Consider the following 24,508-nt stretch of genomic DNA (forward strand, 5'->3'; position numbering starts at 1 on the left):
TCCCACTCCTAACACATCTGCGCCTTTGTGATGTGAATTGTTAAACTTATTCATTTGTTTATTTTTTCATGTTTCCTATATTTCATGGAGGAAACTTGTCGTGTCCGCTACTCGTTATCGTGATAGGAAACAGGAACAAGTGGAAATCTGACATGAAGTTAATATTCTGGAATCCATTAAATGTGGATACAATTATACAGTATATATATATATATATAATATCCATTTTGTTAGCTGATATGCACAGCAACTTGGGTCCAATTTGTCGACTTGCCTTTCAGTTTAATATTCATCACTTAGTTGCTTTGTAGCCCTTGAGAAATTATTTGGCAGTATTTGGTTTCAGCCTCAGACCAGTTGGATCTATAAATGCTCTCCTAGCGTGCTCTGATCGAGCAGCCACCGATAGTGATCGGCTGATATTCGTTCTAAATAAGTGTGATCGGTGATTGGTAGACTGTAAAGGCCAATCAGATGACACAAAACATGTGAGACCATTTTTTTCCCTGTTATATACAGCAGTGTTTCCCATACATTGATTGACCGCCACATTCATTTTCTTTTTTTTTGTTTTGCTGTATAAATTAAAATCGCAGAAGAGCTGCGTGCAGTGCACAGCCCCTCATTGCCCCACTCTCTCTCTCTCTCTCTCTCTCTTTCTCGCTCTGACCCTTCCTGTGAAAAGCCCCCCCTCTCTGTGCACACTAGAGCTTTGATTGGGCCCCAATAAACAAGCCCGACCCGATCCAAGCCCATGCACGTTCTGTCTGAGCCCGTCTCACTGGCTGCGTTTATGGGCCTGGCCCGAGCCCGACCCCTGTTTAAAACCGAAATTTAAAACCTAAATTTTCTTAGTAAGTTGGCTGTCTATAAGTAAACTAAGTGAGTGCTGTGCCGGGTCATGCACATCTCACTGTTGTTTCCTGCTGCTATGGGACATACAGTAACCTAGTGAAAGTTGGATGTCTTTGTGTAAATACTTTACTTCTAAATAATTAATCCTATCAATTCAATTTATTATACTTCCTCATCTCTTAATTTTGATACTGAATACTCAACGTTGTTAAAAATTGTTTAACAAATAGAGTAACACGATAAATAGAAGGCTTCAAATCGACCCCGTGATCGGCCCCAAAAACCCCCGATCATCATGCCGTGTGGTGGCATTCTTTTTTTTTTTTTGTAAAATATAATTCAAAAATAGCCTTAAGAAGACCGAATTCATGTGACGAAAGGCCTATTTTGATTCAAAGATTTGTACATTTCAGTTTATTTATTTATAGGGTTATAAAATACATTATTATTGTGAAGGAATTCGGTTGGTTTAGAAAGTGCAATAAATGACTTGATTATCATTTTAGCCATAATCGTGCAGCCCGAGGTCAAGGTGGGAATAGGGGAGAGGGTTAGGGAAGAATAGAAGACGTGGATGGGAATTCATCTTGGAAACTCTCAAGCCGTAAGGCTAAAGATGTGAAGGAAGATGGATGCCATTCTCCTCTTAATTCTGTAAGAGGAGAATGGCAAGGTTCACGTGTTGCCAGCTGCACTGCTCTGCAGAGTCTGGCGTGATGTTGGACGCTCCCAACCAAGGCACACGCAGTGGAACATCTGACATCCCCAAATACAGCAGGGCAGCACGAGGCCTCCGTAATCACATTGGTGTTGGTGTTCACGCTGACAGGCTGAGGGTCGGGTCCCGATAAATCCAAGTATTCTCCATTGTCGCGGAGTCTCCATGTGCAAGCGTAATAACCTGTTGTGATGTTGCTGATGTTTGTGTTTTTGTTTTGTTTTTTTTCGTGTTCCAGAGAAGACGAGGAAAGAAGTGATGGCGAAAGGCTCGAGTGGCATGGAGGTCATCCTGGCTTCTCTGGAGGTCTGTCAACTCCTCAATAGAAAACACTTCTAACGACAGGAGGCTGGATTGCTCGACCTGCCTCCCTCGTTTTTTTTTTGTTCATGTTTGTGTTTGTTCTTTTTTCCCCTCACACGTTGATTCACGTTTTTCCATTGCCAGAACTCTCGAGATCTCCAGACCACGCTGAACATTCTCTGTATTCTCAGCGAGCTGCTCACAGTGGGTGAGTAGACTTTGCTTTGCAGTCAATTTCATCCCTCGATTTGGGAGTTGACAGGATAATTTATTCCCTGAGTGGATGACTGAATACTGAATTGTGGTGTATGCGTGGATTTCGGAATTCAGTCTGGATCTGCGATTATCATTGCCCTGGGGAGGTTGTTTTTAAAAGGGGAACAATTTTAACGGGGAGCTTTATTTAAGATTTAATATTTGAATTCAATGTTTTCTGGATTGATGCTTCAGTTACTTATTTTTATATTAACTATATTATCTATTTTCTAGATTGTTCCTAAGGAAAGTTGGCTGGCTCAGTATAATTGGTGTTTCATGGTTTTCATAGGTGGAGGTCGCAGGGTGGGAGGGTTTGTGTCCAAAGGAGGCACAGCCATATTATTCAAGCTGCTGATCACTGCCAGTAAGGAGTCCCCTCCCAGTGAGGAACTCATGCAGCAGCTTCACTCGCTGCTGGCCAAGGTTGGACCAAAAGGTAGGCCGATACACGGACACACACACGCATTCGCCCATGCACTTTTGAACCCAGTTTAGACTTTACTCGTCACTTATGCTTGGGGGAAAAAAAAGTGATTCCGGCAGAAGAAGCTTTTTGAAATACTGATGCAAGACTTGCAAACGATCCGTTCGTAGCGAACACATCTTTGAAATTACGGGAGTCTGGAGAGTGGAGTCTGAACTCTAATGGTAGAAGTACACCAGGCGCGTTGGCGCAGCGTGCGGGCACGGAACGTGGTTTTTCACCGGCTCCACTGGCTCCACCGGCTATGTGGTCCAGCGTCCAGACACGTCGGTGTTGAGGTAGAGAGAGGAGGAGTATTGAAAACAACAGCAATTTAAATCTCTTTTAACACACAGTTTGATATCGTCGACCAGACAGACACAATGAAGGAGACGCAAATGGAACCTCGGTGGATAGCCGGAGCCGGTTTATTGCAAAATAATATATCGGAAAATAACAACCTGGGTTTTGATGTGTCCCTTTTTATTATGGATCCACCCCCGAGAGACCTTGGCCAATTACCCACTATCCTGAACACCTCCCATCCAATCAGATGAACTTATGCACATTATAACAACCCACCAATGAATCTGAACCCTAATTTTTTTAATTATATGACATGTTGATCTTGTTTAGACTGTCTCACAATGTCCTACGATCTCTGCAGAGAAACAGTTAAACAAAGTCTTGCAGTTATCCAGGTTACAACCAGCTACAACTGTAACTGTTGAAATTGGTTAGTGGGATGTGTTGTACTGTGTTGCATTACTACATATGTTTGTTCTCTGTATTCAAAATGGGTATTGATCAATTAATAAATCAGACAGCAGCTCTAGGTCTCTGGTACAATGTAGGCTCATATAAAACACTGCTGCAGTTTCTCCTAGCACACGTCACCCAAGTGGCATTTTCAGGGACCCCAGCACAGAGACACAGACGACGGGGTTGTAGACACACCAGTTTGTTGTGGAGAGAGGGCTAGTTGGCATAAGCCCAGGAGCAGATGGACATGTGTCATGACAAGGGCTCCTCTCCTGAGAGTGTGTGGGGATGGGGGTTTTAACCTGTTGCTCGTGAGACCAACCAACGAGCAGCAGGTACGCAGCCACTCTGATCCTGGGCCCCATTTACCTCGACCCAGGACGGGTGTGGCTGCTCAAACCACATCACAAACATATTTAAATTGATTGCACTCTTTACAAAAACATTTATATGTAGCTTTATCTCCTGTTTCTATGGAAAAGGCCCGCGTAGCCACGCACAGTTAAAAAACAAATATAGACCTGCAGGAAGCGGAAACTTACGCCTGTACCCTGCGGCAACACCTCCGGTCTACTTCTTCCATTTGTTTAGCCCAAAGACATTAAGTTACTTAAGAAATTATTGTGGAGAAAAAAACAAAAGGCATTTGGCATAATTCATGTTGAATGGGACTGATACCCTTTACATTCCACCACAATACATCATTTTTAAAATGTAAATTACTTTTGTTATTTAAGAATAAATTACACTTTAATCTTCTGATCCCCTTGCTTTTCAATATGACGTGGAAATAGTTATTGTATATGTAGGATTTTCAAATTGAGGGAAATGAGTCCTCAACAGGGCTGTGATTAAATGTTGCTTATTAAAAAAGGACACAAATGCAAACAAAAACTGAAGGTAATGGTTGGAAAATAAACTCACTTGGGATCTTAGTCACAAGTGACACACACGCGCACACACACATCTATGCAAACTGACACGTACACTCACACACATCCATGCACACCCTGACGCTATGATTCCTGTTTACCCAGACAGGAAGTTTGGAGTGAAGGCACGTCTGAACGGCGCTCTGAATATCTCTGTGAACTTAGTGAAACAGAATCTGCAGAACACTAAGCTGCTGCTTCCCTGCCTCCAGGTCCTCAGGGTTTACTCTTCCAACTGTAAGTTAATTTTAGGACCGCTCTCCTGCATCGGCTCGATCTATCCACTCAATAGAATCAACAACACAAGGTCATCGATCTAAAGGGGGAAACAGAGGTTGAAGGTGTTATTTTAATGCGGTAACGTATTAAAATAACCCAAACGTTGGAATAAAATTCCGAAAGCATGGACTGTAGTCGTCAAATCAAATCGCCATCTTGTAGCAAAACATGCAATACTGCAAATATTTGTTATTGTTGTTTTTTATTGTTAAGAGTTTATATTGCATTTAATTGTTATGCATCTCGACATTTACCTCCCACTCTCCTGCCTTGAAGCCTCCCTCCTCTTTGGGTCCTGTCAAATCGGTAGACCACACGATCAGAGTTGATGTAGCTCCCAAACTGCCAAGTGCCAAACGCCTGTCTCTCTGTGTGTCTCACCGCTCCTGTGGATCTGTGCGTCCTTGTAGCAGTGAACGCGATCTCCCTGGGGAAGAACGGAGTGGTGGACCTCATGTTCAAGATTATCGCGCCTTACAGCAAGAAGAACACCAGCCTGCTCAAGTAAAAAGAAAAACCAAAAACCCTAAAGAGGCTCCACTTACGTGGGGAATCTCTAGAGTCACGTGTCGTATCAGCCTCCTGTCACGTATGGAAGCATCCACCGCGGTGTCTCTCTGTGACCCTCTGTCACGGATGTTTGTTCAGTGGACGCGTAGCTGTAACTCATCCGCCATGTCCCTCATTCCACAGGGTGACGCTGGACACACTGGGAGCTCTGCTCAAATCCAGTGAGTTATTCACCCTTTTGATCATGACACATCCACTTAGCATCAGAGACTAGCAGCTACTGTTCATTCCGTTCATTCCTTTCTTCACATTTCTCTCTCTTTATTCTCTTTCCTCTGACCGCCTCTTCCGTTGCTTCGCCTTGAAAATAATAAAGAAGGAATGGCAACATCTCAAGTTTTCAGAGATGAGCTACAGAAGATAAAACATAGCCTGAAATCCTGTGCCAAAAAGAGTTGCCGGGATTGTACTGCTACTAACGATAATAACCTTTTATTTGTAGAGCGCCTTTCATGCAAAATATGCGACACAAAGCTCGTCACATTAATATAAGACAAACAAACAAGCAAAACGCATGAAAGACTTCAGGCCTTGAAAGATTCCATTATTATTTCTCTTGAATTATTGGTCTCAAATTATTAGTCGTGACTCGTGAAGTATTCCGAGCAGGTCTCAAATAATTATCCTCACAACTGTTTCGGCCCCTTTTGTATCAACAATCCTGCTAACATGCATTACTGAGTGGATTCTTTTCATTCCTCAATCATAGCACGTAAACTGTTCTGACTTCCTTTAGTGAGCACTTTTATATCAAATAACTTTTAGCTTTCACACTTCCAACCTCCTATTATTTTTATTTCCATATCTCCCCTCACCTCAGCAATTTCCATATTGACCAGAGTTACATGAACTGTTGCGTTTTGTGATTGTCAGTTCCAGTTTCTCAGTCCGGCCCCTCTCTTCCCAATCAATCTTCTCATCCAGAAACCAACAGCCGGCGCACGGTGGACCGCAATCATGTTCCTGCTCTGCTGGCCGTCTACCAGGACTGGCACCGCAACGACACGCGCCAGCGCCACATGCTGATCCGCAAGGGCCTGCTGGTCTGCCTCAGGAACATCACCAACATAAAAGTCGGCAGGAAGGCTTTTTTTGATGCTGACGGCATGAGAGTCCTCTACAACACTTCCACTGTGAGCGACAGCTTGGCCCCGCTCTGCATCTCAACATTTTTTTTGCCTTTACACACACACACACACACACACACACACACACACACACACACACACACACACACACATACACACACACACACAGGTGCACATTTCTGATTTAGATTATTATTATTTTTTTTAACCAGGAGTGTCTCCCAGTGCGCACACTGGACCCCTTGGTCAACACCTCCAGTCTCATCATGAGGAAGTGTTTTCCCAAAAACCGCTTGCCTCTCCCCACCATCAAATCAGCCTTTCACTACCAGCTACCCCACGTCCCTGCTGGCGGACCGGTGGCACAGCTCTACAGCCAGCTACCTGAAGGTAGAAACACACACACACACACACACACACACACACACACACACACACACACACACACACACACACACACACACACACACACACACACACACATACATACACACACACACACACACACACACACACACACACACACACACACACTCAGTTTTAAAAAAGTCAGATAAAACAGACTTTCCTGTGTTATACATTTTTTATTACTTTAATGTATACCTTATAAGTGTATTGCCAAATCGGTAAATTAAATAAAATGCCTGTTTAAAATACACATAATGACACATAATCATAAAAAAAACCTTATATTTGATTCTATTTAATGTTCTGAAAACATTAAGTAATATTGTGTGGATATATTAAGCATTGTGATTTATAAATTCATTTGCGGGCGACATCTACATTATAAACATGCAGCGTGTCACATTAAATTGTCTCGTGGGCCGGATGTGGCCCCCGGCCCTATGGTTTTAGACCCTGCTATACAACTTCTCTGGTGGTTTCTTTTGTGTGTGTGTTTTGAGAGGAAACTCTATGTAACTGTCACATTACCTTAACATCGGTATGGACAATACCGGTATTTGTGCATCCCTAAGGTACTATTTATTCTAATCTTATGTCATCCCCTCCAACCCCCCTCTATATTTCCCACCAATTCCAACACAAGCACACCTCACACTTGGACTCACAAATGCAGTCCTTGTATTGCTTAACCGACTTAGTGTTTTTGGACAGCACCCTACTCAAACCACTGCACACAATGTGCCTTGCAGGTCGGACGCCTCACCAGCTCCACAACAAGCCCTTAAAGAAGGGTAAGACCTACATAAGACGCTCTGTACTAAAATAAAAACGTAGATTCACTCAGGAGCGTTCTCTCACTCTGATATCATACTCTACTGTATCTCACTAACACTTACACTAATTAAATACATACTGTCACTTAGACTCATGTACTCTCACAATCCTTCCTTCATTTGCTTCCCACATTCTGTCCAGAAGTTGCTCTGTGAAATATACCAGATCTACCTATGAGTTTAAATGTTTGGAGTCCTCTTTCCATTAGGAATCTGCTACCCACAACCAAAGCTGCTCGGTGATGCACTGGTACTGGCGGTGACACCAGGGAACCTTTTGCACAACTCTCAGCTTTTTCTCTAGTCTTAGGAGAGTTCAACCCCGCAAACGACAGAGAGCCGTAGAAAATATCATCTCTGTGGTTATCGAATCCAAAGCATCTGCAGAACTCTGCTCTTCCTCTTCCTCCTGATTTCTCACCTCTGTCTCGGTCATGGCTGCTTCCATCTCACCTCCCGTCACCGTGCTTTCTTCTCTCTTTTCACAGCATGGCGACTTGAGCGTCACCATAATTAAACTCCTATCAGCTGGGCGTTAGAACGACTGTATGTCAACTTGAAAACAGACTCATGCAGCTCTGTGTGTGTGTGTGTGTGTCTGTGTGTGTCCACTTGTGTGTGTGTGTGTGTGTTCCCAGTGGATGACGTCGTGGATGAAAGTGATGATAATGACGATACGGAGGCAGACACGGAGAACGACATGGAGAATGAGGAGGACGAGAAGGATCATCGCTCTGCGGTACTGGTCTGGACAAACACACTCTCGCACTCTCTAGCACAATCAATTCGGAGCTTTCAATCCAGGAACTGGTGTATTCATCTGACTATCCGGTGAATGAATAAAAATATAGATATTGAAGGGAGGCATCAAAAAACACATTTTCACATCCTTTCTGTACTCCGGTCTCGCTCTGTCTTTACCGCCTCCTGTGCTAATCTCTTTCCTATGGTCTCACTCTCTTTCCGTCCGTTCCCCTTTTGTTTCCCAAGAACGACGACATAGAGACAGACCTGAACAAACTGTGTCCCAGAGAGTTTCAGAGTCGCCCATTTGAGGAGCTCCAGGTCTACGAGAGGTTCTTCCTGGAGCTCTCTGAAGACTTCCAGGTCAGTGGTTAAGGTCACAACACACAGGGAGTTCACAAAGAGTCTTTTTGAGTAGCAGGGTGACTGCAGGTCCTTAAGAAGTCTTTCAAATGGCAGTATTACAAATATAGGGCAATTTAAGTCAATTGATGAATTCTGTTTTTGATTGATTGAGTTTGAATTTATGAGGTGTTCCTTTCAGTAATAATTCAGATTTTAATTTATCCTTACATTTATTTTTGTCAAAATAAATGAACTTCTTATGTATATAGATGGCTGAACCTTGTTGTTTGTCAAAAAATAAGTCAAAAATGTCTTGAAAACTATTACATTTAACTCTTTGATCCACAATTAATTATTTTTTGATAATAATAAAAATAATTATCGAAAAAGAAAATACAAAATATACAAATAGTATTTTTTTTCCTCAAGGGTTATAACTTGGACTGTGCAAAGACGGCCTCGACAACATCCAGTTCTTGGTCGCTGTCCTCATCATCTGCCTCCAACCCCGCCAGACCCATCATAGTGCCTACGGCTCAGGCGCTGCCCCCCAGGCATGCCCCGGCGCCCCCTGCTGGCGAGGAAGTGCACGTCACCAAAGGCCAACAAGGCGGCTTCCCTCCCCCCGCGTCGCCGCCCACCTTCCCCACTCCCTCCGTCCCTGCACCTCTGCCGCCCCTGGAGCTGGACACCATTCACGTCATCAAGGACAAGAAGGACAAGGCGCTCACGCCCTCCCCGGACGCCCACGCATACCCCCCTCCACAGACCAGGCTCCCCTCCGCCACAGCCGGGCTCGGGCTGGAGCAGGAGCTGGTGCGCGTGCTGGAGCGCGTGGCACTGGAAGCGGACGCCCCCCTCAACGGCGGGAGGGCGTCGGAGAGCGGGGGGTCTCCGGTCAATAGCGTGAGACACATCCCTTCCCCGCTGCTGGTGGGCGGCATCGCCTCGCGCCGCGTTGGGGGGGCGGGCAGCGCGGGGGGCTCGGAGTGCGGCTCGGAGGGTCCCGAGGAGGATGGAGCGCTTCTGGAGGTCCCGGACACGGCGCTGCTCCTGCCCCTCCACGACCCCGACCTGTACGTGGAGATGGTGAAGGGGACGCGCTCGGTGCCGCAGTATGCGGAGGTGGCGTACCCGGACTACTTCGGCCATGTGGCCCCGACCTTTCGGGAACCGCTTTTGGAGAGAGTGTACGGCGTGCAGAGGTGGGTTTTGGAAATAATGGAAAAGGGTACACGTCTGCATAAAGATATGATATCTAGGAAGACTAAACAGTTTACTAGCCTCTCATTTACTATATACAATTCATTTGATTGATTTTTCCCCGGAATTAACAGGTTCAAAAGCACCTTGTTTGAAGTTTGTAGTTAATGGTATGATATATGGAAAATATGGTATTTTAGTATCAAAAAAGGCAAATAAGGAAATACTTGTGGCATAAAACTGTTTTCTTTTGCTGTTCTTTGGTTCATATTAAAGAGGGCTCTCGTCTCATGATTGGCTTGTGCTCCTGCAGGTCTAAGATATTCCAGGACATTGAGAGGTTAATTCATCCCAACGACATCTTGGATAAAATAGTCTATGATCTGGACAATCCCAGGTGAGTGTCTCATCAAATTAATGAAAGTGAAATTTGTGACATTTTAGAATATTCAGTCCATTTATGTCGTATTTTTCTCAACGGCATCCCTCTACGTCTTGTGTCTTAGTTGTCCTGTCATCGAGGATGGGGTAACACTGAAGTTCAACTCGCAGTTTGAATCTGGAAACCTCAGAAAAGTTGTCCAAGTCAGAAAGTAAGATGTTTTTTTTTAGTGTGTATGTGAGGTGTGTGTGTGAGGGGCGGCTCTTTAATTACAGTAGAATCACACATTTGAAGGATTACAATAGAACACATAAGATATCTTGAATCAATGATGTGTACAGTAGTGTATGTTTGAAGGCATGGTTCCTAGTTTGCTGAAGTCGGCCGTCTGTCTGTCTGTCTGTCTGTCTGTCTGTCTGTCCAGGCATGAGTATGACCTGGTGCTGAACTCAGACATCAACAGTAACCACTACCACCAGTGGTTCTACTTCGAGGTGAGCGGCATGTGTGTGGGAACCACCTACCGTTTCAACATCATCAACTGCGAGAAGTCCAACAGCCAGTTTAACTATGGTGAGACCAATAGTGCCCAATAACAGAATCCTTATTACAAACAAACAGCGAGACGTACACAACGTTTTAATTATATTCTGATTCGGGGAAAATGTAATTTCCAGTCACAGTTGGTCGTGCTGAGCAAAAAGGAGCTGATTGTGGGGCTCATTTTGAAGTACAAAATGTACTGCTTGAATAAATAATCATGGATTCATAAAATATAATTGTGTGTGTGTGTGTGTGTGTGTGTGTGTGTGTGTGTGTGTGTGTGTGTGTGTGTGTGTGTGTGTGTGTGTGTGTGTGTGTGTGTGTGTGTGTGTGTGTGTGTGTGCGCGCGCGCGTCCGCACATGTGTGTAGGTATGCAGGCGTTAATGTATTCTGTGCAGGAGGCAATCCACGGCAGGCCTCGCTGGGTCAGAACGGGAATGGACATCTGTTACTACAAGTAGGTCTATGGACCTGTTTCCTCATCGTGTCTCATTTGCACAGGAGGCAAAATGACGCAAAAAAACCTGTGACAAAGTGTGTTCCTTTGTCAAATAATTATTTTATGTTTGTCTATTCCTCTCCTGCTGTATTTCTATTAAGTTTGTTGCGCCAATATTTGCAAACATTGAGCCTTTTGAAATGACAGAAATAATATATTCTTTTCTTTCACATTTTAGGAATCATTTCTCCAGGAGTTCCATTGCGGCAGGAGGTCAGAAAGGGAAGTCCTACTACACAATGACCTTCAGCACAAACTTCACTCACAAGGATGACGTCTGCTACTTTGCCTATCACTACCCTTACACATACTCTACCCTCAAAGTAGGTTTTACAATTCAACCTTTTTTTTTTTTTTTTTTATATATTTTAGCCAAGATTTGTTTGTTTTTAAAGTTCTACATTTATCCAAAGCCAGACGGACGGTGTCTCCCACCGACTCCCTCATTGATATCTGAATCCGTCTTCTCTTCGTGGCTTCTGCTATGTTTTGCTTTTGCCCATGAATGTAGCTCTCATCATACTTAATCCCGGACGATATCGAGTCACATCATCACAATATCGATACGTCGCCCAGCCATACTAGACATTCTGAGAATAGTACGAGAGCATAAGTGATAATAACGTAATTTCTCAAAATCTGTGCCCTCGGTCTTGTTCCATCTTTCCCCCGATCCTCTGTGTCGCTGTGTCCGAAGATGCACCTGGCCAAGCTGGAGGCGTTAAGAACCCCTCAGATCTATCTGCGTCAGGACGTCCTATGTGAAACCCTAGCAGGAAACAGTTGCCCCCTCCTAACCATAACCGCCATGCCTGAGACAACCTCGAACGACCACATCTGTCAGTTTAGTAAGTAGCAGTGGGTCTGCATGTCGACCTTCCTCTTTATGTGCTCATCACCACCACCACACTTTAAAAAAACACCTCCGGCTGGTGTGGTTAAAACTTGATTAACGCACAGACACTAAGGCGTATCATGCAAGACGACTGGTTTTGCTCATTTTACTAACATACTTACATTACTGTTCCTTTCTTGGAACATTGATCTGGAGAAGGGGGGGGGGGGAGTATTGCGTTACATGTGGCCGGGCTTGTGGGATCACAAACTGCCAATACCTTTTTGCGTCCCTAAATCAAGTTGCAGTCTACTGCACCGCTCCGTCTGGTGTTCTAATCGTGTTTGTGCGCCGTTCTCTGCTTACAGGAAACCGCCCGCTGGTCTTCTTGTCTTCCCGGGTACATCCGGGGGAGACCAACGCCAGCTGGGTGATGAAGGGCACGCTGGAGTTCCTGATGGGCACCAGCCCGTTAGCGCACAGCTTGCGGGAGGCCTTCATCTTCAAGATAGTGCCAATGCTCAATCCCGACGGGGTCATCAACGGAAAGTGAGTCCCGAGGGGCGGAGTCGTTCATATGTACATTGATATAGACTATCATACTAGTCTAGTATGATACTAGTCTATGTCACCTTTTCAAGTGGCGCTCACCCTCAAGTACAGTCTTTTTAGTCGTAGCTCTCTTACTACCCTATACGCTGTCATTCTCAAACCCCTTTCATGTCCCTCTCTGTGTAATGTACTATATTCCTCTAGTCATCGTTGTTCTTTGAGCGGTGAGGATTTGAATCGCCAGTGGCAGAGCCCCAGTGTTGAACTCCACCCCACCATCTACCACACCAAGAGCTTGCTGCAGTACCTCACACATGTACAGAGGACGCCACTGGTACGAACTGTGTTTGTTTTTTTCTTTCTTCTTTTTTTTTTTTTTTTATTGAACTCACTAAGGGCGCCTGTCATGAACTGAACATAAAACAGAATCATTTTAATCGCAAGGATATCTGCCACCTCTGCCTTGTATTATAGTATTCATTAACTTTATTTTGCCCTTTAGCGCACTCACATAAACCTTTTCGGCCACTTTTGTCTTCAAAGCTAAAGGCACTTTCTGAGTAGTTCGGGGTTAAAGTGCTTTATTTATTCTACAGTTGGCTCGAAGGAAACCCACGTGGTAATCAGTAACATTTACTTAGATTTAAAATAAAAAAAGAAAATGCCATAATTTCTTTCAACTCTTGTGCCGTACAGGTGTTCTGCGACTACCATGGCCACTCTCGCAAAAAGAACGTGTTCATGTACGGCTGCAGCGTCAAGGAGACGGTCTGGCAGTCAAACATCAACGCTTCCTCTTGTGACTTGAATGAAGACCTGGGATACAGGGTACATGCGCACACACACACACACACACAAAGACACTAATAAGCTAGAATAATGATGCGGTAAGAGACAGAGAGAAAGACACCATCAGTCTTTTCTCTATTTTTGAATTACAGCTTTCTCAGCAATGAATATTGATGGCATTTAACTTAATGAAATCAGCTCTTATCCACTTATTGCTTGTATTGTATTGCAAAAGAAAGGACGTTGCTATCAGCGATGTATTACAGTTTAGTCACGCAAACATCATTCTCACGGTTGCACTGTATGTTATCCCGCTCTGTCTAAATCATCTTGTTGTTGGCAAGCTGTGTCGTTGTGTAGCTCTCATCCATTCCACTAAGTCTTGGGGTTTTTTTTTGCAGAGAGCAAAAAGAAAATAATTTGGTGTTTTTCTCGGTCATTCCCTCTGAGCTGTATCATTCCTGTGGTCTTTATTTGTTTTTTTGTGGTCATGTCTGCAATAGCAACCCTGCAATACACCCCTCCTGTCCAAATATTACCATTTAGTTAAGTTAGTAATTTACTTATACACATAAATACAAACTGGGGATATGGCTTCAGACTTTTTTTTTTACTGCATGCCCACAGCAGTTACGCCTGCATCATGTCCAACATCAATTACCTCTTCCGCCGTGAAGTTTCTAAATGCTTTTATTTTTTTTCTAGACTCTGCCTAAAATCTTATCCCAAATGGCCCCAGCCTTCAGCATGGCCAGCTGCAGTTTTGTTGTGGAGCGCTCCAAGGAGTCCACGGCTCGGGTTGTGGTCTGGAGGGAGATTGGAGTGCAGCGTAGCTACACCATGGAGAGCACGCTGTGTGGCTGTGACCAGGGCAAATACAAAGTAAGTGTGTGTGTGTGTGTGTGTGTGTGTGTGTGTGTGTGTGTGTGTACTTCTTCACATCTCTCTCAATATTTCGTTAAGATGCGCTGCCGGACTGTTGAATCTCAAAATGTCCACAAGGTGGCGCCAGAGTATGTGTCTTTAATTTTTTTTTACTGGTCTATCAAGGGTGTTTTTATTAATTTACCCGTCCACGCCTTTGACCCTTTCTCTCACTCTATCTCCGTCTCTGTCTCTCATCCCTCCTTCCTCCCTTTCAGTTGATCTTTTTTCCCTCTCATCTTCCTCCCTCGTCTTCTGTCTTCTTCGCTCCTCTACCCCCCCCGGTTTCCCCACCGCTGGAGGTTGCCAATGTCAACATGTGAAAAGCCCCAGGGCCGCTCTTGTGTTCATCTTTCTGGGACCGGCTCAGTCCGCAACCCCATTCTTGGTTCGAGGGGAGAGTGCTTGTCCAGATGTGCAGGAACTCATGTCTAGTGAGCTGGGATTACAGATCCCTGAAGCCGTGCCACTCTAGATGTTTGCTCTTTTGCGTCTTTCTAACGCTGTGTGTTTCCACTGAGCCGTCTGCGTGTCTCGCTGTGTGTGGTTTTTTTTGTTAATGTGTGTCTGATATGTTTGAAATGTATTCACAGAAAGGATAAACCCCCTCGAGATGAGCCATCTCCATTTCAACGGGGGTCCTAAGACACAAATACACATTGTGATACATCAGAACAAACAAACACTGATATGCATGCCTGCATTCCTCATCCTTGACCTCTGTCACTCCCCACCCTAGTTTTCTTAGGTTTGTTTATGAACAGTGTGGAGATTTGTCTTATTGAAAAATGTTATGCTGAGTGAGAAAGAGAGACAGTGCGTGTGTTGATTTTAATACCCCAAATTTCCACAGCAAAAGGCCACCGCAGCGAGTTATTTCCTTGTGGGGGTATTTGTTTGATGTAGCCAGACAACAATTGACAGCCCACTGGTCCACTGGCTCCAGAACAACGGTTTAAAAGCCTTTTAGAGTTTGACTCCCTTCGTGACGTCCGATCTGTACTGGCTAAATGCTTTGACTCGCTTCACTCTATAATTGTTTAGTAATATCTGTCGCCTCCAGGGCCTCCAGATCGGCACCAGGGAGCTGGAGGAGATGGGAGCCCACTTCTGTCTGGGTTTGCTCAGGCTCAAAAGGCTCACCTCTCCGCTCGGCCTCCGCAACCACCAACATTTTTTGGATGTGGAGAGTGATTTGATGGAGACCCGCTGCAAAGTGGCCAGGTTAGACTTTAGCGCTATGCCATTTGGAAATGTGTTACTTTGCTGCACATTGTATCAGTTGATGTCATATGTCATCATACCTTACCGCAACTGTCTGTCTAATGTCTCTTGTGTTTTCCGGAGCCCCACTCAGGCAAGGGGGCACAGGATGGAGCCAACAAATAACGTGTGAATAGGCTAACTGCTTTATATGGAGCCATATTCCCATTGGGAGTAGACTCTAAGCTGCCAACAACCTTCTCCTGGTGCCTGCAACCTTGTCGGTACATGAACTTATAATTGAACAGGGACCTTTTATTTCCACTTTTGTGTAACCCCTCTGACCCAGGGATTCTGCTTTTTGTCTACGTTTGCCTCTGATCCAAATACAGTCAGTTAATAATAATATTCTGGCTTTCCTTGTCATATGAGGACCCGAAAGGACAAACAGCGTTAAAGGAGCAAAATACAAACCATGAACTAGAGCTCCGTTGTACATCCAGGACTTCCGCTGACCATAAAATGTCCTCATTAATTCAGAGATTTGATGTCCCCACAATAATGGTCTCACACCACTTAAACACAGCAAAGAAATTACTGGATGTGGTTAAACCAAAGCCCTGATTGCACAGGTTATCCACACTTGTGCCGCTATCCCTTGCGAGCTCTCTGCCGGGCAAAGCGGCATTAAAGCGTCTACGTAGGAGGGTGTGTATCCTAAACACCAGCTAATGCTCCGGTCTCTCTCTCCATAGTAGCAGACTACCCTTTTATATTGCTTTATTCATTTATCATTTATGCATCTCATCATTGTGGGACCAATAAAGTGTGTGTGTGTGTGTGTGTGTGTGTGTGTGTGTGTGTGTGTGTGTGTGTGTGTGTGTGTGTGTGCTTGTGTGCTTGTGTGCTTGTGTGTGTGTGTGTGGCGACATCCTTTGGGATTGCTTTTCATCCAAGGTTTATTGTTTTTATGTGTGGGCTTTGATATGGTACCACTTATCTTTTAAAAAGTCATCACAACTATGATATCATGGCCAAAGTGTGTGTGTGTGTGTGTGTGTGTGTGTGTGTGTGTGTGTGTGTGTGTGTGTGTGTGTGTTTTTTAGTGTGGGGTTGGTGTAGCTGTGTATTGGTAGTTTTAAGCCACATTAAAAGAGGCATGTAGGAGTGTGTGTGTGTATGGGGTGGGGTGGGGTAGTCTTTCTGTAATGGCTTGTAATGGTTTAGGAACTCTGTCGCTCTGGGAGAATACTCACTCTTTCTTTTATCTCTGGCCAGCACTCTGCACATCCAGATTTTTATACCATTACACACACACACACACACACACACACACACACACACACACACACACACACACACACACACACACACACACACACACACACACACACACAACAAACAAACAAACATTCCCACTATAGAGTCACACACTCTTTGTTTCTCTCACACACACACACACACACACACACACACACACACACACACACACACACACACACACACACACACACACACGAGGAGAAGAGGTTGAGAGGTCAGAGTCTGGTCCTGATCGACTGTCTCCCAGGGATCACATTTCAGACCATTAACACCATTAAAAACCCACTAAAGCCACTAAAACCTCAACGAACCAGTGACCATTTAACCATTAAGACCCAAAGGGATGAACGGCGCATCGGGGATTGTTCACAATCACCGTTAGTTAGCGGCTGATTTTCAGTTATGTTTCACAGATGTATTGTATTCTGTTCCGTGGATGGTTCGATGAAAAGATTGCCGGCTGAGTGCAAATGCATCAAGATGAACATTGCTTTTTAATCAAATAAGCTGTACTAGAAGTAATACATAAAGAAAGACATGCATTCACATAAGTGAGCTCCACCTCAAATCACACAAAATCAATTTTCCTGATATGCGTTCTGGTCGTGATACCAGGTTGAAATGCGTTATATGTACGGCAAAAAAAAAAATGCAGAGCTTCTCCTGATCCCTAAAATATCGATTTTTAATGATCCGTCCGTCCCCCGAGAGCGGCGACGAACCCCCTCGACAGCGGCAGCCCACGGGGAGGGGAGTCTCGTTCACGTGCTCTGCTCTGTGTCCTTTTCCCACCAGCAGCAGCTGCACCACCTACGTGATGGAGGAGGACGAGCCTTCCTTCCAGGAGGAGGTGGACTACAGTGCCGAGAGCAACGACGAGGAGGCCGAGGCGGAGCACGACGCCCCCAACGAACCCGAGGACATCCCCGTCCAGGAGCCGCTGACGGACTTGGAGGGCAACCACAGGAAATGAGCCTTCACATGCCCGCTTGACACCCCACCACCAGCCAGACCAGAAACACAAAGTAGTTTTCGTTTAGCCAAGGTGTTGATCAGCTCACCACCTGCCACTTGTGCGCGCATATATATAAAAAAAAAATTGATTGTCAAAACAGTGATCATAGCTTGATCAAATGGCGAGTTTAGCTGAACGTCCTCAACCCGAGCACAAGTGCTGCAGGGGTGCGGCCTTCGAACAAACCTTGGTCAAACCTGCTCTATTTGGACATAATTATTTTCTGGGAGGGCACATTAAAGCCCCGCCGGGCCGCTCCACCGTCCCCCCTCACGTCAGGAAAGCTAAAATAAACCACCGGCTCGACACTCGTGGAGTTCACTGAATGCTTTACCCAGGAGGGAGCCGCCCCCCGTCACCTGAGCTTTCACAGTCCATAAACTTTAACCTCTCTCACTTAGCCTTGACCTCAGACACCGTATAGCCTCTGAGATTGTCTTAACTAGCCGGAACACCAAACAGCGTGCACTTTCACTGTAAACCTGAACTAATCCATTAGCTATTGAATTGAAATAGGAACCATAACGTGGAGGGAAGTAGAAAACACAATTAAAAGTAGTCCTAACAGGAACCTCAAGGCATAGGTTCAGCGGCATCTTTGGTTGATGGTGTTTATTTTTGAGCTCCGATCTTTGTAATTGTTGAGGGAAAAGGTGAACTCACCCACTGGATTGATGGACTGATCTCACCAATCTGCCTTCTTATTCACTTCCCTTTCCTTCCTCCATGCCCGCTGCACTTTATCTGCAATTGTGATTTATTTTTATTTTTTTATTATTATTATTTTTTTTACTTTGCTTTCTGCTTTTTTTTTTTTTTTTTTTTTTTTTTTTCCTCCCATCCCCACTTTGTTTAATTTCATCTTCCTCAACCTCTTCACCTGGAAGTTCAAGGCTGTGGTGACACTTGGGATGACCAGACCAGACGATACAATAGATACCAAGCTTGTAAATCTCAATGATATAATACGTTTTCCAACTGTGTAGTAAAACCCAATGATGTCAAAACGTCCTGACTGTTATCGTATCGTAACCTTTTTACGTTATTGTGAATTTATTGCATTTCCTGGTCATTATATATCAAATGCATTGTAATGTAAGAGTGTCACCCATCAGTATCCCAGCCGGGCACTTGCCTCAAATCAAAACCTTTTAGAGGATTGTTCTGAGTCCTTTTGAAAGAAGATTGGAACAGAGGGTGCAGAGAGGAGCCTATCAGTATCCGGAAAGGCACAGAACGAGGATGAACTTGGAGATGATGTTTTTTGGATTTCTCAATCGCTTTTGGCACCACCACTTGGGGCAGAAGCTCAGGGACATACTGGTCCATCCTGGTCTAACTAAAGTGAGTGATGGACCGCCGCCTTGGGAGGCTCCACACCATTTAACTAACCAGAATTCCAAGTCTGATAAGCTTCCGAGCGGCAACTGGAGTCCCCCAGGGAGCGGTCCTCGCTCCCCTCATCTTCACTGTCACGTCTGTAGATTTCCGACGCAGCTCCAGCCTCCTGTCATCTTGGGGGAATTCTCGGATGATGTGTCGTTTGTGGGCCGCATCGCGGGTTGATGACGGGGCCCACGGGGAACTGTCGGGAGGGCAGTGGGGCTGGTGCGCGATGTTCAGTGATTAACTTCACTAATACCAAAAAGAGGCACTATCACCCGCTAACATCAGATATGGACGTAGTAATCTGGACAGTGATCTGGATTGGATTGCAACAGACTGTAAAACGGGAAAGGCCCAAGATATTTTTCCCTTAGGAAGCTGCAATCTCTTAATATGTGCAATACCGAGCTATATAATTGTGCTTTATGAGACCGTTGTCGCTTGTGCGGTGTTTAATCCTGTGTGAGTCCTGAAGGGGGATAGACCCTTGTTTGGATTTTTGTTCGCTCTGTTAAGCTGCCAGGGAGAGAGGGTATATTATATACTGGGAAAATATTACATTACTGGGTTCTATAGGGCTTTTATTTAATAATATAGTATGTCGCGTCGGGTCCAGCATCATAATAAGTGTCCCGGATAAAATCCTGCTGAAGAAAATTCTATTCTTGAGCTGTAAACCCCATTAAGGCACACCATCCAACCCTGTTTACCCTGCGTTTGCCTTGATTGTTCAAAACTGAAATGTATTACACACACCGATAGAATGTTTTCACACCCTTAATAAGAGGAAATGTTAATGCCACGGCATATAAAGTGCAAATATAGACACAGGCACACAATCACATACTGACACAGAAATATAATTCTTTGGTTGAAGCGTCTTAGTTTGGCACGGAAGTATTCAAAAACAATATAAAATGGATAAAGTGAACATTCACCAACTGTCACAGTCACGTTTTCACGACGAGGAAAGAAGCAGCTGAAATGCGCAATTTGCACGAGCTGCAAGATACGTTGGATGTACATTACACATTGCAGGCATACAAACCAACAAAATAACGCCATTTTCACCCGGTAGTCGCAGTCCTCGTAGCCCAACCAAAGCTTTTATCGCCGTTGTGATTTTAATTTAAAGATGGTACTGGAACTGTTTTTCCGCACTACGTCTAGGGTTTGCTTGCTAAAGAGCCATGTATGAAACAATATGGTGCTTTAAACGGAGAGTAATAAGTAGTCCTTTGGTTGTATTATTTCTTTCTTTGTGGAGGTAGGGAGATGAGCTTTATGTTGCATTTGTACAGCCGGTACGTGTTTGTTTTATTTTGTTGTGTTTATAAATTATTATGTTTTGTTTTTAATTTAGGAATGCAACCTGTGGGTTTACATTTCTGTTATTTTTGGTTTGTTCGGTCTTTCTTACTAGAACTGGCCAATGTTTTAGGGTCATGGAAGGTGTGCGGGTGTGTGTGTGTGTGTGTGGTAGATGTAAGATGTTATTTGTATGATGGAGCAAATCCATACTTCTAAAATGACTGCCTGTCCATTACTAGGGTTTAAAAGTTGAAATGTCCACTGTAGTACTGGGCAGCTCGTGGTTTTTTTTTTTTGTTTTGTTTTTGTTTGTTTTTTTTGGAGCAGAGTTATCAAGCTGAAATGGCAAAAAACAGTTCATTTGATTGTAACACAAATACACTGAAGCTTAAGAACAAACTCATGGAAAATAAAATGTGAATGTGAAAAGTGCTTCAGCTGTTGTGTTTGCCGCGCCGTGGAGAACAAATGAGGGCTTGCTTCGGTTCGTCTCTGTAAAAGGTAAAAAAAAAAAAAAAAAGCTCAACTCTTCACACATGCAGTATAAAAGCATCCTTTCAAAATAGAATTATGTTGACCAATTTATCTGTTGTATTTTTGTATGCCATTTGCATCAAAATATTCAGTGTCTAATGATTAATCTAACACCCAGTAACCAAATGCAACCAGTCTCATGAAGTACCACACGGCAGGCTTTGCCGCTGAAAGACAATTTTTTCGGAGTCGCTGCTCTCATTAAATGAGAGCAGCGAATGATGTGCAAATGAAGGAGAGGCAGGGGAAACGTTTTCTACCTCTCCTTCCTTTGCACATGTGGGCTGCTCTGCCTCGAGGTGAAGGAAAACTTTGCATTCTCTTCACTCGGGTGTTTATTTTTTCCAGGTGGTGAAAATAACAAGGTGCCTATTCTAGGTCAGTGTTTATCGGCGCAGACACATTTTCAAGTTCTAAAGCCACTACCTGGGGTTGTAGGGAGATCCTGAATGAAGGGGTTGGTCACGGCCAAACGTGGTGCTTGGCCTTCCACGTCAACGTTGCAGTTGTGAAATCCCAAACATTCTAAGGCATTGAAGTTACTAAGCAACTGATCTGTTGACGGTACAGCTGCCAATGAAAACGGCACGTGAGGATATAATGACTACATCAAACAAGCAAACTTTAAAAAAAATGTTTTATTTCAAGTATTTTTCACAGCAACGCGCTGAAAACTATTAATAGGGCATTCACCACCGAAGAAGGTGGATCGACGTAGGATTACTACATTTTAGGGAGGTCTCTCTTACTCATTTCATTTCACGTGACTGACGTGAGACACTTTTTGATAACTAGTGATTTAATTTGCTGTATTTTTTTCCTAGATATTCTTTGGAGGACACGGTGTTTCCCAGCCAGTGTTCACTGGCTTCTATAAAGGACAAAGCACATTGAAAGTATTTATTTCCTTTCACGCAGGCAGTGGAAATTTCATCTATATTGATCCATTCTGGTTAATCTAGACAGGATGCTTGGAAAATCAGAGAACACAATGCACTATGCCCAGTCAAACCACTAAGCGATGGCTCTCAATCACTTTTGGTATTATGCCCAGAAAACAACTGCATTCTTGTCGCAGGACCAATCAAGTGGAAGAAAAGCTGCCTTTAGAGACTGGTCAATACTAATAAAACTGAAACATGAGCCAAAAAATAAAGAAATAAAGAGAAGCAAAGCCCAGGGGCGACTTAACGTCCCAGGTACCAGCGTTTTGAATTTAATACAGCATTTTAATCCAGATTTTAATTTGATTTTACTTCATAATATGCGCAGGTACCTTCTTAATATTCTCAGGAGTCCAGGAGTTTTATTTTGTGCCGTAACTACAAAAATTATGAAAGGGCTTTGGGGACGGCATGCTTTTATAATGGGGGAAATTAAGAGGTACCAAAAGTCTTTAGTCGCGCTGAAGCAAAGTGTTAAATGGATTTCAAATGTGCATGCACGGAATAATGTAGAACACTCGGTGGTAAAAACAAGAAGGGAAGGGAAGAGGAGTGCGAGCTGACACGGGTGAGCGACAAGACGGAGAGAGGAGCGGAATTTGGAGAGATGGAGGAGAATGTTAATCTGGGAGAGGCGGCGTTTAAACAGAGCGGCTCTTATCCCATTTAAGACTCGTACCCCTTCCTGTCCCCGCTGTAAAAGAACCTGAAGTGCATCAGACAAAAGTGAACCCCCCCTCACCACCACCACCACCACCACCACCACCTCCCCCACTCTCAACCACAGCAGTAATTGGTTGGTGTAGTTAGGTGGGGTGTGTGTGTGTGTGTGTGTGTGTGTGTGTGTGTGTGTGTGTTTTAAAGGGACAGCACACCTGAATACCACCCAGCATTAATAGGATACATTAAATGTCCATCATAATTCCAAAAGGCTTTAATGATATTTTAAGGTTATTTTTTTATATATATACTGTAAGCGTAGCTACTCCTTATGATTCAGAAATGTTATAGTGGGTTATAGATAGATAGATAGATAATTTAATGTCTCAGCAACTCACTGCAACACAATAGACAAAATAATAAACCAATAATAATAAAGAAGAAAGAAAATGGCAATACAGGGAAAATTTGGAAAATATACAATAAATCAGTCAAGTCACGTTTAATAGCCCTTAATCACAATACAGTCCCAAAGGGCTTTCCAAACCCACTGACCATGATTTCACATAGAAATCAACAACATCCCCTAGTCTGAACACCACCCGGGCAAGAAAAAAACTCTCAGAAAACCCGGAAAAAAATAGGAGGGACCTTGAGAAGGGGCCACAGAAGACAAATCCCAATTCCAGGATGAACGGGCTGCAGTGGATGCCGAGTGGGCAACATTAATAACATAAAATTCAACATGACAAATCACAGGTTCTTGTATTTCTATCCTATGCAATGTTAAAGCTAGACAATATGAGAGTATTTGCTTGTGCAGAGCGCCGCAGGTAGATGCCTCCAGGGAAGTGGTCCTCATCAGGTCCGATCCAGGTTGGTCGGAGCAGTATCCTCGACACCTGGAAAGGGTCTCGACCCCCCATGTCCACCGAACAAGCCTCCTTACGCTCCCACTCAGGCCCCCGATGCAGTGTAGGACTAGATATTAATATCCACTAATTGCATATGTGAGACATCTGTTTTTCCCCTGCGGAGCATGGTGGCCAGGATTGTGGCACGCTACTCCGCCGCCTGTCTGGACTTCCCTCCACTGCTCCTCTCCCCTCTTACCACCTGATGGAGATGCAGTGGGAGCTTGGTCCATTAGAAGCTCACAGATATTTGGAAGAACCCCGTCATGTACCAGTGCTAAGGGGTGAAGGCAGGGTTGAGAGGCAAGTGTTGTGGGGTGGTTTAAGTAGTGACACCTGTCTTGGGTCTAGATAATTGAGCCTGGGATCAGGGGTGGCTGTACGCCTGTTGCTTATCAGAGCAAGCAATGAGCACAGGTTAAATCACCCACACACCCACACACACAGGAGGAGCCCTTGTCATGACATGTTTCCACAATAAACTGGTATGTTTCATCACCATCGCCTGTGTCTCTTCCCCGTGCTGGAGAGTCCCTGTTCAGGCGTCACTCTGGCATTTCGTCCTGCCACCTAAGCTTTTTCAGGGCCCTCCGACACAGAGACACAGGTGATGGTGTCAAAACATACCAGGTTATTGCGGAGAGTGGGCAAGATGGAACAAGACCGGAGCATGTCGTGACAAGTGCTCCTCCTGCGTGGTTGTGGGGATGGGTAATTTAACCTGTGCTCGTTGATTTCTCTGATGAGCAAGAGGCATACAGCCACCCCTCAACCTGGGCCCAATTAACTAGACCCAAGACAGGCGTTGTGTTTAGACCACACCACAGCAAGTTAACAGGGGATTGTGGTTAACCAAATGCAAGATTGTAAAAATTAGTCTTAAAGCTTGATTTAAACATTTCTACAGAAGTAGAAGATCTGATTTCTACAGG

The 24,508-nt window shown here is 44.3% G+C and overlaps 1 protein-coding gene across 1 annotated transcript in view; it reads left to right on the plus strand.

The window, feature by feature from the left end:
• agtpbp1 (ATP/GTP binding carboxypeptidase 1) overlaps positions 1 to 20,956 on the plus strand; it is a 35,850-nt gene extending 14,894 nt beyond the window's left edge. The window contains exons 4-27 of the mRNA XM_080004081.1: positions 1,812 to 1,879; positions 2,021 to 2,084; positions 2,424 to 2,570; positions 4,397 to 4,528; positions 4,981 to 5,074; positions 5,264 to 5,301; positions 6,065 to 6,273; positions 6,441 to 6,618; positions 7,386 to 7,427; positions 8,108 to 8,208; positions 8,460 to 8,576; positions 8,988 to 9,763; positions 10,075 to 10,158; positions 10,268 to 10,354; positions 10,568 to 10,716; positions 11,057 to 11,144; positions 11,365 to 11,509; positions 11,884 to 12,034; positions 12,390 to 12,570; positions 12,778 to 12,907; positions 13,270 to 13,401; positions 14,068 to 14,244; positions 15,350 to 15,510; positions 17,611 to 20,956. Coding sequence (XP_079860207.1) covers positions 1,812 to 1,879; positions 2,021 to 2,084; positions 2,424 to 2,570; positions 4,397 to 4,528; positions 4,981 to 5,074; positions 5,264 to 5,301; positions 6,065 to 6,273; positions 6,441 to 6,618; positions 7,386 to 7,427; positions 8,108 to 8,208; positions 8,460 to 8,576; positions 8,988 to 9,763; positions 10,075 to 10,158; positions 10,268 to 10,354; positions 10,568 to 10,716; positions 11,057 to 11,144; positions 11,365 to 11,509; positions 11,884 to 12,034; positions 12,390 to 12,570; positions 12,778 to 12,907; positions 13,270 to 13,401; positions 14,068 to 14,244; positions 15,350 to 15,510; positions 17,611 to 17,785 — 3,626 coding nt within the window. The 3' untranslated portion in view covers positions 17,786 to 20,956. The remainder of the gene's footprint in view (positions 1 to 1,811; positions 1,880 to 2,020; positions 2,085 to 2,423; positions 2,571 to 4,396; positions 4,529 to 4,980; positions 5,075 to 5,263; positions 5,302 to 6,064; positions 6,274 to 6,440; positions 6,619 to 7,385; positions 7,428 to 8,107; positions 8,209 to 8,459; positions 8,577 to 8,987; positions 9,764 to 10,074; positions 10,159 to 10,267; positions 10,355 to 10,567; positions 10,717 to 11,056; positions 11,145 to 11,364; positions 11,510 to 11,883; positions 12,035 to 12,389; positions 12,571 to 12,777; positions 12,908 to 13,269; positions 13,402 to 14,067; positions 14,245 to 15,349; positions 15,511 to 17,610) is intronic.
• The last annotated feature ends 3,552 nt before the right edge of the window (positions 20,957 to 24,508 follow it).

The sequence above is a fragment of the Zeus faber genome, assembly GCF_960531495.2.
Source record: "Zeus faber genome assembly, chromosome: 7".
NCBI classification, from domain to species: domain Eukaryota; kingdom Metazoa; phylum Chordata; class Actinopteri; order Zeiformes; family Zeidae; genus Zeus; species Zeus faber.